Below are 13,298 nucleotides of genomic sequence, written 5' to 3' on the forward strand. Positions count from 1 at the left end.
TAAGAAAAAGAAGGGGAAGAGCATTCACAGACAAAAACAAAGAAAGTGACTCTTATTTTTTATTTTATATAAAATAATTGATCGAACATTTTATTTAAAAACAAAAAAATATATAAATTCATCCGATTTTTTTCTTTTTTTCAACTGAGATGACCCATCGTCTTGTTCAAAGGAAACTTCACCTCCCCATTTGAACTCAATCAGAAAATGCCACTCATTATTTTCAAATTTTGATTTCCTTGCTGACAAACTTTACTATTTACCTCGAATTGCACGACCTTTGTTTAAAGTTGATGTCAGACTCTGTCTGAGCAAGATTTCACGCTTTGAAACAGAATAGGACGTGGGTATTTGACTTTGAATTCCTTTGCCAAATTTTACATCGACAAAAAAAAATTATCTAATCTTTATTTTGAAATTTCAATGTACATACGCACAATTTTATTATTTCGGCCTGTTAACTACAACAGTCAGAATAAACAAATCACACTTTGAGCTCCTAACAATACCCAAAAAATCAAGAAAGAAAACCAGAGCCACTTCCATTACCGATCTAACCAGTAAAAAAGCTTCTTTTTTTCCCTAAGCTGCCAAAATAATTCTTTTACAATCAGGCACTGATTACAGTAAATTCATATGAACATAAACATACACACTGCACAATTTTACTTGGTGCCAAGAAAAGCAAATAAACAAGTCAAGAACAAAGGAAAATGTATATTTTCAGATTCATAAAAATGTGTTCTCTATGGACATCTTTTCTTGAACTCTTTCAACAATGATCCAATACCATTATGTGTCATGCCTTCATTTCAAGGCAGCTTGTGTGATCACATTATGTTCCGTAAAATTTGATGCAGACCAACCTTTCTTCCTTAAACCCTCTGCTGCTTACTGGTAATAGGCTTCTGAAGAGGTTTAAGTGCGGCCATAATTTCAGTAAATGATGGCCGTAACCTTGAATCTCTACAAATTTCAACAAGGAATGGTTAGCTTCGCTTTGCTGTACAGAACTACTCCAATAATCCCAAAATCTCGGTTCAAGGTCGAACATAGAATTAGTAAAATACATAACATTCTTAAATCAAAACACCGAATGATCCCTTCCAAGGGTGGGTGTCGAGCTTGACCACCAAAACAAACCTGGGTCTAGAATAAATTAATGTCTAAAGGACATCTCGAAATAGTTATACCAGCCATTCAAGCCGAATTGAGTTATTTAATCTATATAATAGTATATTCAATCAAACATAATAAACAATCATTTTTGTACATGTGGTCGTTTTTCCTTGCCAAATGTAATCGCAGAAACAAAGCATTGAAAGCGATGGATCCAAATTGAATTGGATGGTTTCGAATTGCTCAGTTCTAAATTCTTGATGGGACAAATACTAAGGCCGAGTTTGAACCGAATGGAATAATTTCAATTTGAAAGATGAATTTGACGAAAATCCTCCAATTAACTCCATTTGGTGAGAATTCACTATTAATATTTGTCATGAACAAACTTAAAGGAAAGGGAGTAAGTCACTTACGTTTGCCAGCATTTAGTGATTATATCAGAAATTACTGGATCCATGTTATCTGGAATGTCAAGACGACGATGCTGAAACCCAACAGCACCAACAACTTGCATTGGGTTCATTCCTCCCCAAGGTTGCTGCAAAGTGCAAAGCTCCCATAGTATGACACCAAAGCTAAAAACATCACATCTGTATTCGAATCAATCAAATAACAAATCAGGCTAAATTTATTTTATAATCGACTTTATGTATGAACTCCATGACTAATAAGCAGAAGGCATACTTCTCATTTGATGGTTCATTTCTTAGAACTTCTGGTGCCATCCACTCTGCCTGAAGAGGTAAATATAAGATGATATTCAGAGTCTCACAATCAAAACTTGAAGATTAAGATTTAACTTCACATAAATTTTTCAAGCAATGAGAAGGTAAGGTAAGTTGCAAAAATAAATTAATGCGGTAGTTAGGTTGCATGATAAGAACATTGAATTTACAATCAACTGTCAAGGCAAATAAACATAGATTTTAGCAAATGAGTAAATAAATACAAGTTTAGTTACACAACAGAAAATTAGTCCAAATTTATTGTCGGATGAATCAATCATATGCGCTAAAGAAAATAAAGGATAACACAGATCCATCACTGGTGTCCCATTTTTTATTCTTCAACCTGTACTACTATTTCAGATAAGCAAAAAAATTCCTGAAAACTAGTTCATCACTTTAAATTTCAGAGAAACACAGATTCCACGAGACTGAAGGTAAATTGGAGGTAGGATGCAAAAATTAAGGCGATGAAAGGTGATAGTATTCTTTCAACAGACGTTGGCACAGTAATTGGAATTTATTTTTGAGCCATATATCACGGCAAACCACCTTTTTTAAGGCAAAACTTGGAAATCAAAGATCTCCAAAGGCTTGAGAGTAATAGAGTAATAGCACAACCAGCAATTGAGTTATCATCTACCAAATGGCTGATGATCAAATGATGCAACAAAAATTAGACGTCGGCATGATTGGATCATTATGCTATTTCATGAAGGAATAGGTAACACACAAGCATACACCTAGATGGAAAAAATATAATGGACATTTATGATGCATGATCATCTATTTTAGCAATTGATCTCAGAAACTAACAATTTGCATGATTAGATATACAGGGTGTCAAGGCAAACGACATCACGTAAGTTATGTGTAGAAACATATATTGAGCACTGCAACATGTCATAACATTTAGACAATAAAAAACCTAAATCAGGTACTAAGCAGCAACGAAAGAAATCCAGAGAAGAAAAAAATTGAAGTCTTAATACTAGAGGGGGAAAAAGTAAAATTTCTCCGAGTGATACATCAGCAACCAGACAAATCAGAGCCCATTATACAAACAGAAAGTATAATTTCTACAAGGGACACATCAGCCATCAGACAGATGAATGAACATAACGAAAGATGAATTTTAGCTCACCGTCCCAGCAGTTGACCTTGAAGAAAGATAGGTACTGTGCTTCATTCTTGACAATCCAAAATCACATACCTAAAAGCAGAAAAGCATACATGATTCATATAAGTGAAAAATGACAGGCTCAATCGTCAGCTAATTGAAAGTCACCTTCACAACCCAGTTCTTATCAACAAGAAGGTTTGGGGATTTCAAATCGCGATGAACTATCACCGGTGTGCAATTGTGCAAATAATTCATTCCTCGAGCCTGTAATATAAAAATATATCTCATCTGTACAACAAAATTTACTCACAAAGTAGAAGTTGACAAAAGGTAAAGAATTGAAAGACAAAAACGCAAACATACTGTATCAAGAGCCATCCTTAACCGTCTGCGTTCATCAAGTTGATTGTTTGGACGATGGATCAATCGGTACAAACTACCTCTGTAAACAAAAAACTGCTTTAATTTATGGCCCAAATCAGAGACACGGTGAAACTCCTCAACTCAATAATTGCAACACAAAAAAAAAATAATAATAATAAAATATATATACATATATATAAAATCTATAAGAACCACCAACACCAAAGTCATCCATGAAGTTAACAATGTTTAACAAGAGTTGATCAAGGATAAAACAGTCTCCCTATGAAACCTATCTAAACAATAAGCATTCTAAGATTTTGATATTCGAATCTTTCTATCATGTTCTTTAACATTTGCCAAAATTTGATGGAGTTGCTTGATAAGTTGAAAAAGGAAATATTCAGGTGTGTGTGTGTGTGTGTAAGAGAGAGAGAGAGAGAGCTGAAATCAATAACATCTTATCCAGCCCAGCTATCTCCCCTCAATAAACTAAATTTAACATTAGCTACAGTTATAGATTTATTTCCAATAAATTTATTTGGGTAGAGTTTGGATATGGAAGAGATTTCTTAGTAAATCTATATACCTGTTATATACCTGTAAAAGTGTGGACAGAGGACAATGTTTTCCAATTGTGAATTGACCAAACTAGCTCTCCATATGCGTAAAACATTGTATATTATATTAATATTTTTGAAAATATATCTATGTACTAGGGACATACATGATAAAACATCATTGCCTTTTGAATGAAATTATGATTTTTCAATTGTTACCATTTAAAACCTAATGAAGACATTTTACAATTGTGAATTGGCCAAACTAGACCTCCATATGTGTAAAACAATGTTTTCCAATTGTGAATTGGTCAAACTTGCCCTCCATATGTGTAAAACATTAGACATTACATTGATATTTTTTTCAAATATATTTATGTGCTAAGGGCATACATGGAAAAACATCATTGTCCTTTTAAATGCAATTACGATTTTTCAATCATTGACCATGTCAAACCGGCTGATAAATAATGAGCAATGATGCTTGAGAAATTTAATAATTAATAAATAACCTTAATTTCCAATTTTTTTCCATTTTAGCCACAAGAAAACAAGTTTTCAACTTTATTTATAATATAAATGTAAATAATAATTATTATTAAAACGACATAAATGTATACAAACTACAAAGAAATTGAAAAGTTTGTGTAAAATATTAGACATTACATTGATATTTTGACATACACGGTAAAACATTATTGCCCCTCTAAATGGAATTATGGTTTTTCTATTGTTGATCATGTCAAACCGGTTAATACATAATGAGCAATAATGGTTAAGAAAATTAATAATTAATAAATAACCATAATTTCCGATATTTTTCTATTTTAACCACAAGAAAAAAAGTTTCAACTTTATTTATAACATAAATGTAAATGTAAATAACAACAATTATTAAAACGATATAAATGTATACAAACTACAAAATAATTGAAGAGTTTATTAATAAAATCTCAAGTTCTTAGTGATATTTTTTAAAATAATAATAAAGGTATAAAATATATTATCTGAAGTTCACAAAAATCATCACCGATAATTTTTCGGCTTATTTTCTACAAAAATCAACGACGGTATCTATTTTATGCCAAAATAAATGTTAGAATCTAATGGTATATAGATAAGATTATTATGAAATTGTTTTAAAAAATATATACAAATGAGTCAAAAAAGAATAAAAGCAATATATTCCCACAAATAATTCTTAATATAGTGTTATCATTATTAAATTGGAAGTTATGTTGGTGTGATGAGAATCACCAGTTGTGCAATTCAAATATGAAAAAATAGTCCAAAATTAATTTTTTATATACTTTTTTTTATGTTAAAATTCTAAATTTCTATCATTGTGATTCCTTTGGACAATATGATATAATAAATTAGAAAATACGAAAAAATATTAGACAATTCAAATATATGTCATAATCATCATTCATCTGGCACCTCTCAAATATTTTCTCATGATCATGAGTCGCATTTTGACTATCCCGATTAATTATTAATAAGAATTAATTATCTACTGTTATTACTATCCATTATTACTTATTATCTCATATCTCACCATTTCAAATTTTTTGTTAATAGCTTCAAACCTTAGCAGATATAATTTTAAAAAAATGAGGGGATAATGATTATGATGATACATGAAGCTGGAGATTAATTTAGAGTGGGGTTATTTTATTCTCTTTTCTTGAGATAAAATAATGGCATTTCAATAAACATCACAATGTAACAATAAGATGAATAGATATAATGGTTAGAATAGTTAGGTATTTGTAACATCTATGCATCATTCAAGTCAATTAAAAGTAAAAATTTATAATGTTTATTTATCATTCAACTCAATTAACTTGCATAAAATAATAGGATGATTTAAATTATTAATTTAAGAAATGAATCTCCGCTTGGTAAAATTGTAGGAAATGAAATTTTCTTAGTTCACTACTTTAAGCAAATATATCTTGGGCATAAAAAGGGTGAATGAAATATTATTTTTAGTTTATTTTCAATTCTTATATCTAAATATATTATGGTTTTTTTCCTCAAAATAATATTTATGTTCATAAGCCTTCTTAACTAATATAATGTTTTATTATTAATTTTTTTATATAACTCATTGACTAACAAAAAGCAGGTTTTTGAAAGATTTCGAATTTACAATATTCACGTGGTTATACTTTAGAATATAAAATATCATAAACAATTGTTGTCACATGTTTTTAGTTATTCCAAGAATTATAATTAAGTACTATTTTAGATCTTCAAGGTGTAATGTTTTTAATTTGAGGAGCATATGTGTCAATTAATTAATGTAATAGGTAGAAAAATATCAATATCATATAACAAAATATTTTCTTACACTCTTATATTGTTTAAATTCATATCACTATATTTACGTTCTTATATTACTTAATCAATTCAAATTCATCCATATAATTGTATTTGTACTATTCTATTAGTTCAATTTAGTACTTAATATGACAAATCCTTATTTCTAATTCTTATAATTTGTTTGGATCTATTTTTTTCCTAACAAAATGTTGTTTGATGGATTGGATCACGTTATGAAACGAGTAAAAAAATATTTTTATTATTATTTAATTTTTGGTTATATAGAATATGGATTCACGTGCATTCGCACGTGCTTTCATGCTAGTGTCTTAAAACAGGTAGAGGAAAAGGCGACATATAAAGGTTAAAATTAAAATGTAGCTCGAGTAATTCCAAGGCTATCAAGCACTTTCTACATATAGTTGTGTGCCGAATAATATACTACTATCATAAGCAAGTGAATCACATGGACCGTAAAAGTCAAGAACTTATAAGGATTTCAGCATACCTAGGAAGAAATTCAGTCACAATTGAAAGATTAGGGGGGCGAGTAACAGCTCCCATGAAGAGAACTACATTTGGATGCCTGAGCCTTTTCATTATTCGAATCTTGCAAAATCAAGCAAATAATGCATGTCAGACGGTAAACAGCATGCAAAATAATTTGTTAAATAACAGAAAATAGGATGTGGCAGGGACGTGAAAGTTCTGGCAATGAAACAATTGAGCAAGTTGAGTAACAAATGCTGAAAATTCTGCTAAACAAATTTTCAAGGACATTCAATTGTGTAATTAATCATTCAATTGAGACGATTATTCTATAATGTCAGATGATCGATCATAGAGAAAGCATCCCTTCAATGGCTATAAAAATCGTGAGGTCCAACGAGAATACGTACTGGAGATTTCTCAACCCCTCGTCAGACCCAATTTTTTTGCAAAAAAATAAAACAAATAAAAAAAATGAAAGAAAGTTTGTATGTGCAATTAGAACGTAGTATACAAATGTACTTCAAAAGTATCTTATTTACCTCACTTTTAAATTCCTCCAGAAATTCTCCAGTAATAGCTTGGTCAAGGAATTTTTTGACAGCAACTTCCTAAAAGCGGAATCAAGTTATATTTATTCTTTACTGAAGATCATCATCTGAAAAAAATTACAGCCATATGGAACAACAATAAATACACATACAAACAACTACTATCACAGAAGTAAATGTCTAACATGTAGAAAATCTTTTGATTCCTCATTCTCAATTTTGAGGAGCATGAACATAGAGTATTTTTTAGAGGGATCATGCTGATGACAGGAAAGTGGACAATTGTCTTGCTTGGTCTAGAAAATGCTGGCAAGATAGAAGTACACATGGGATACAAAACAAGAACAGAATAATTCAAGTATTTGAGAGATGATTTTGTGGCACTGCCAAGATCCTCACTGCAGTAGGTGCTCCTGAATCAATATTTATTTATAAATAAAAACCCAGTCTCTGTGTCCAATAGAGAACACAAGCCTATTTTTATATATAAAAAAAACATGCCCATAAATGAGGAATTTTGAGTTTGTTGATTGCCTATCACTAACATTTTATTTTGGCACACAGAAATTAAGAATCCAAACAAGGCAATAAAAAGAGAAGATTTTTTGAGTTAAAAACCACGAGTTTTGTTCACCAATTAAACACTTGTAAGAATTTCAATTTGTAATGAGATGAAAGAAGTAAGAAATTTGTTGTGGTTAGACATCCTGCACACAACTAAAGTTCAACTACATGATATACATGCGGCGGCTACTTCACATGTTTTATGTACCATGTTATGAACAACAACAATAAATGTCCCCAGCTACTACAAGACTTTCAGAAACTCACAGTTTCATGCCAATCTCCACGGTAGACTTCACCATAAGATCCTGCAATAAGAAATGCCAAATTAAAAATTTGTGCTTCGAGTTGGAATCAACCGATCCAAACAAATATATATATGGCTGAGTATAATTCAAGATTAGTACCAAGCCCAATGCGCTCACCCAAGGAGATATCCTCCCATGGGATTTCACAATCAGCGACATCATCAAGTGTTACATCAGATTTAGAACTTTCGTTACCCGCTGACCTGTCTGATATTCTCTCTCCCTCCGAATTTTGCCCTAGACCCTCGCGTTCATGGCTGTCACTTCTTCGTTGTTCAGAAACAGCTACATCTACGTCTCCATCACTTCTTACACACTCTGCTTGATTAACAATGGCAAAAGGACTATCTGGCAAAAGAACAGTTGATTCCAACACCTCATATTGCTTACTAACTGCTGCAGTTGTTGCTACAACAGCTGCAGCTGCTACAGGAAGTTGAAGCTTTGAATCACTTGCCTTTACAGCCGCAGCTACCATTGAAGAGGCAACTGCAGCGGCGGCGGCGGCGGCTGCGGCGGCCACAGGAACATTGTTTTTGTACTTTACAGGATCTATTTCGCACTCTGATGAACTAGGACGCCCCGTAATTACTTTCAGTTCAGATTGCTTCTCCAAAGGAGTATCTGAATTGCCTCTATTACGAAATCCATGATGTGGCAGTGGAGGTAGAGAACTTCGATCTAGGTTAGTGTGACCCTTAGCTTTAATTTTTCCTCCACTTCCTCCTTTTTCTTTTCCTTGTGTCATGGGCTTGATGTCCACCAGTTGCACATCTAACTGGTCTGAGTCGATTTCAGTGAACAAGTTTGGAGGTGCAACAACACCACTTTCACGAAGAACGTCTTGGAGCTTCTGAACTAACTGGGGATTTTCTTTGGCAGCATCAATCACTAATTGTGACACATCGTTCACTTTCGTTCTTCTGACAGTTGGAGAGCTCACGCCTTTGGTCCATGAAGGTGATCTTGCATGTGCATAAGGATGATTAGACCTGGTTTGGATTTCCCCTGATGATTCCTTCACAAAGAAAGGTGTTTTTGAACTATTATCGTTGTGTTTGGACCCTTCCTGAGCTTTCAACGTAGATTCCATGTCCATTGGAACATTCTCTCCAAATATGCTTTCCTTATCCATAGTTGAAAACTCTTGTTGCTCTTCTAATAAACTGGATACTCCACCACTCGATGAAGCCACGTGAAAAGAGCCCTCAAGGCCCATATTCACCCCCAAGGCATCAGATGGAATGAGTGTACCAGGGTCCGCCATTAAGTCAACAATGTATTCCCTGAAGCATATTCACTTTGTATCATAAAGAGGAATGCGGGAGAAGTAATATATTGCAGAAGGATCATTCGTAACGTTAAAGAAATTTGATATGCAACAGTATATTGTTAGAAACAAAGATTTAATCAAGACAATTAAAAATTGAGCAGTAATATCAATGATGTTCAAGAGAAATGATGTCAAATAAAACTCACGGCCACCTTCAGAACTCTGACAGCTAATTAGAGTCAAGAAGTGCATGTTCTACAGCTTAACTACATATTGTAATTCAATATTTCATTTAGTATCTGAACTTAATATTCACATATGAAACAAGGAGATAATTCAATAAGTCTAAAGATATAAAAAGAGATAAGGGCAGGCAGGAGAAAAGAAGGAATAACATAAGACCAACATTTCAGTTAAAACGATAGATGAAATCTGTTAATTAGTACTTGCCTCCCATCAATTTCTACAATGCTCATTGCCACATCAGCAGAACCTGCAAATTCCAGTCCCTTGACCAAGCGGCAATGGATGCCCAAACTATCTGCCAAAACCTACATCATAATGCCCAGATAGACAGAGGGCTGAATGAAGAATTCAAATCTATAACTAAATCCCTGAATAGCAAGGACAAATATGTATGAATGAAAGCAGACATCTCAGTGGAGAATTCAAGTTAGTAAATGGAAACTAATAATGAAGCATATTGACATGTCAGGTCACCACAAGGATGTACAACACCTAATGAAGCCATTTAGCAACTAGTGAAAATAATTGGTTTATGGTGCTCCTAAACAGGTAAAACTTATGTAATGATACTAAAGGGAAGAAGAGATGATATTCATCACTGTGTAAGACAGAAAATGGGAATAATAGAAGAAGAAATCCAACTTACCTTCCCACGATTGGAGGAAAAAACAAATGAAAACCGAAGTTCTAGAGATATTGTTTAGGTCAAGCTGATCTAGGAAAACTTTACATGGTCTCCAATTGATCTTCTCGTCAATTGGTAAAGAATAAAAAGAGCATTAAAAAAGGAAAGAGGTCCAAGTTCTAGAGATGCCGGGGGCAACATGTCACTTTATCTTTCATGACACCGAAGCTTACCAAGTTGTAAAATACTATTTCCTCTGCTCCAATTTGAAAAAAATATATGAAATTAAAAATAAAAGAATGAAAAATAAGGGTAGTTTTGTTTTCACTCTTCATTCATTCTTCTCCATTTCGGGAAAAACCACATACTATACTAAGAATGCCCAAATAAGACAATAAGATGGGTTGAAGAAATGACTTGCAGGTTGTTCATGAAAATATTCTCATCGAGAAGTATTTAGTACCTTAAACAAAAGTGCTCGATGACGAGCCAGACCAATTGTCAAAGAACCAATAGGTAAAACCATGCTCCTGTGGGTTGATTTCAAGCCATGGCTTATACTTCTCCATGCAATCAACATCTTGTCGGGATCACTAACTGGCCCCCCCATGTGATCAGAAACTATTGTAGCAAGTTTCTGCACCATACTGCAAGTAAAAACAATTCCCTGGTCAGGACATACTTTAGAAGCCAACTCCAATGCTTCCTGCTCAAGCCTCAACAACTTGGGATCGGCTGCTTTATTTACTAGAATTGCTTCCCAACTTATATCATCAGACATAGGTGCTCCTTGCAGATCAACTAGGGACGGCATTCTCGACGATGTGGACTCATTTAAAATGCCATATAAATCGTAGAAACCATCCAGAATCTTGTCGTCATAGCTAAGAGCATTGTAGTTCTGTGAATAATAGTTAAATCTAGAATATGAGATATGTTAGAAAAGGACATTAAGTGGGTCATGCATGGGAATATTATTACTTTTTATGTCAATAAAGAATACAGAAACATGTGAAATGATCTCATATCTGCAAATGGAAAAATTATAATGATTTGTTCCAATGACTTCAAGCGGAAAAAAAAGCAATTCATACATTATGACAAAGATGGGTCATCATGTTTGTCAGATTTCTATACTGTCAACTACTAAGAGACAGGACGAAGATACAAGGATAGCACACCATTGGGAGAGACTTTTGACATTATAACTAAGACATTATGTAGTCCAAAGTCTTGAGGACCATGGGGAGACGATGTTGAATATTTGGAATTTGGATCCAAGCATAATTGAGAATGGATGTAAAATTTTCACTTAACTCGCCATCATGTGCTGAGATGTTGATGCATAACGTTATTCTGCTATAACATTTGATGATAATAACTATAATCAAGTAACAAAAAGACAAGCAGATGAAAACCACTGCAGGACACGTTTTTAAGCCCTCACCCAGTAACGGTATGCAGCGACTTCAGCTGGAGTATTTTCAGCAGGAAAAGAGCCTAAACTTATCTGCTTTACAGCTTCAATTTGAACTGCCTCGGGATCCTCCTTTGCACTCAACTCCAAAGCTAACTGTATCTGATATTCCTCAATATCGGGATCCCTCAAATTACTTGATCCCGAATCAGCGCTCGCTGCACCCAGAGCAGCATCCAAGCTACTACTGCCCACAGGATCAATAACTTCCTTTCTTTCTTCGCTCTTTGCATTGGAAGACGACGATGGATTGTGCCTATTCTTATCTGTTGCAGAATTTAACCATCCTGAAATGTTTGAAAATGGTCTATTCTCAGATTTAGAGTATGAATGCCTCTCAGTTGGAGAACCATCCCTGGACAACCTATTATTACTCTTAGACGATGAGGAAGAACCTTCTGAGTCTGCAGAGTGGTTAAACCCCATGTGAAGTTTCTTCAGAAAACTTTTCATATCTTCTCATCTTAATCATGAATCACTCTCAAAACTGGTTGAGAAGAACAAGAAACAAAAACATCAAGCTCCCTAGGCAAAACTCCCTGTGGGTAAATACGCCAAGAACCTTCAAAAACATTCTCTTATCTTTCCTCTCCAATGATGAATCACTATTAACAATAGTCCAGAACAACAACAAAAAACAATTATTGAGCTCCTTCAGCAGAAATCCTTAAGGTCGATACCCTAGGAATCCAAACAAAAAACCCACCAACACCTAGAAGCCCAACTGCAAGAAAACACCTTTTGATAAACTTCTAGCAGAAGAACCCATAAAAATTCTCAAAACAACACAAGAAAAGGTATGTCTCCTCAAATCTTGCAAACAAAAGAATCGCATGCGGGCAATAGAAATCGGGATATATTTTGCTACATAAAGACCTCCACTGTGTTGGACAATTGAAACAAAGGATGACGAATGAATCTACCAGCCAGTCAGGTGGACTGGTAAAGGAAATGGTGTCTGTTAAGTCAATGGTAATTCCACAGTGGTGATATATATTATCTTTCTTAATTAAGTTTAATATATTTTTTTAAAGTACCTAATAAATTATTAAAAAATGTTTTATAAATTATTTAAAATAGATTGTCATCAAATTGGAGCAAAGGATTGGTTGATTTTGAGAAAAAGAGCACAGATAACACAAAAACAATAGGCAAGTGATCAAGCCAGAGATTGTTTGGTATGAGACATACTTATTTTATATAAGTTTATATTTTTATACAAAGATTAATTAAAATAATTGAAAAATCAAAGTTTATCAACAAATTTCTTATTTATCTTTTTTTAATTCATTCAAAAAATTATAGCATGTTTCTAAAATTTAGTTAATAAAAGTATATTAGTTAAAAAAAAAATGCTATTAACGTAGAATTTTGACTAAATATTTGGTAAAAAAAAAAAAAACTATATAACCGAGACGGAAGTACAAGCAAGCCCACACGCTCTAAATGAAAATGCTCTATACAATTCTTCCTTACAAGATTTAAAAAAAATAATAAAAAAAATTAAGAAAGAGCCGCTGAGAAATTTTAATGTAAAAAAATGG

At 33.2% G+C, this 13,298-nt stretch overlaps 1 protein-coding gene across 5 annotated transcripts; it reads right to left on the reverse strand.

The window, feature by feature from the left end:
* Window positions 1-517: 517 nt before the first annotated feature.
* On the reverse strand, window positions 518-12,728 carry LOC142556127 (putative serine/threonine-protein kinase SIS8). 5 transcript variants are annotated; one of them, XM_075667403.1, is made up of 13 exons: window positions 11,725-12,727; window positions 10,741-11,178; window positions 9,857-9,957; window positions 8,251-9,419; window positions 8,093-8,133; window positions 7,253-7,321; window positions 6,730-6,830; window positions 3,334-3,412; window positions 3,136-3,234; window positions 2,992-3,060; window positions 1,807-1,856; window positions 1,536-1,712; window positions 518-966 (listed from the first exon to the last, which is right to left on the reverse strand). In XM_075667403.1, the coding sequence occupies exons 1-13, from the start codon at window positions 12,205-12,207 to the stop codon at window positions 876-878; spliced, it is 2,967 nt and encodes a 988-aa protein (XP_075523518.1). In that variant the 5' UTR covers window positions 12,208-12,727; the 3' UTR covers window positions 518-875. The 5 variants fall into 5 exon arrangements, with proteins under 5 accessions (XP_075523518.1, XP_075523517.1, XP_075523520.1 ...); XM_075667402.1 differs by having other exon boundaries at window positions 8,233-9,419; XM_075667405.1 differs by having other exon boundaries at window positions 8,233-9,419; window positions 10,741-11,197; window positions 11,725-11,907.
* Window positions 12,729-13,298: the final 570 nt, after the last annotated feature.

The sequence above is a fragment of the Primulina tabacum genome, chromosome 9 (assembly GCF_025594145.1).
Source record: "Primulina tabacum isolate GXHZ01 chromosome 9, ASM2559414v2, whole genome shotgun sequence".
NCBI classification, from domain to species: domain Eukaryota; kingdom Viridiplantae; phylum Streptophyta; class Magnoliopsida; order Lamiales; family Gesneriaceae; genus Primulina; species Primulina tabacum.

Excerpts from the sequence above, each read along its gene's own strand:
- LOC142556127 (XM_075667402.1), bottom strand. The coding sequence starts at position 12,207 with ATGAAAAGTTTTCTGAAGAAACTTCACATGGGGTTTAACCACTCTGCA. Across the intron at positions 7,322-8,092 it reads GTGGAGATTGGCATGAAACT|GAAGTTGCTGTCAAAAAATT; the intron begins GTGAGTTTCTGA and ends TTCCGCTTTTAG. Across the intron at positions 3,413-6,729 it reads GTGACTGAATTTCTTCCTAG|AGGTAGTTTGTACCGATTGA; the intron begins GTATGCTGAAAT and ends TTTTGTTTACAG.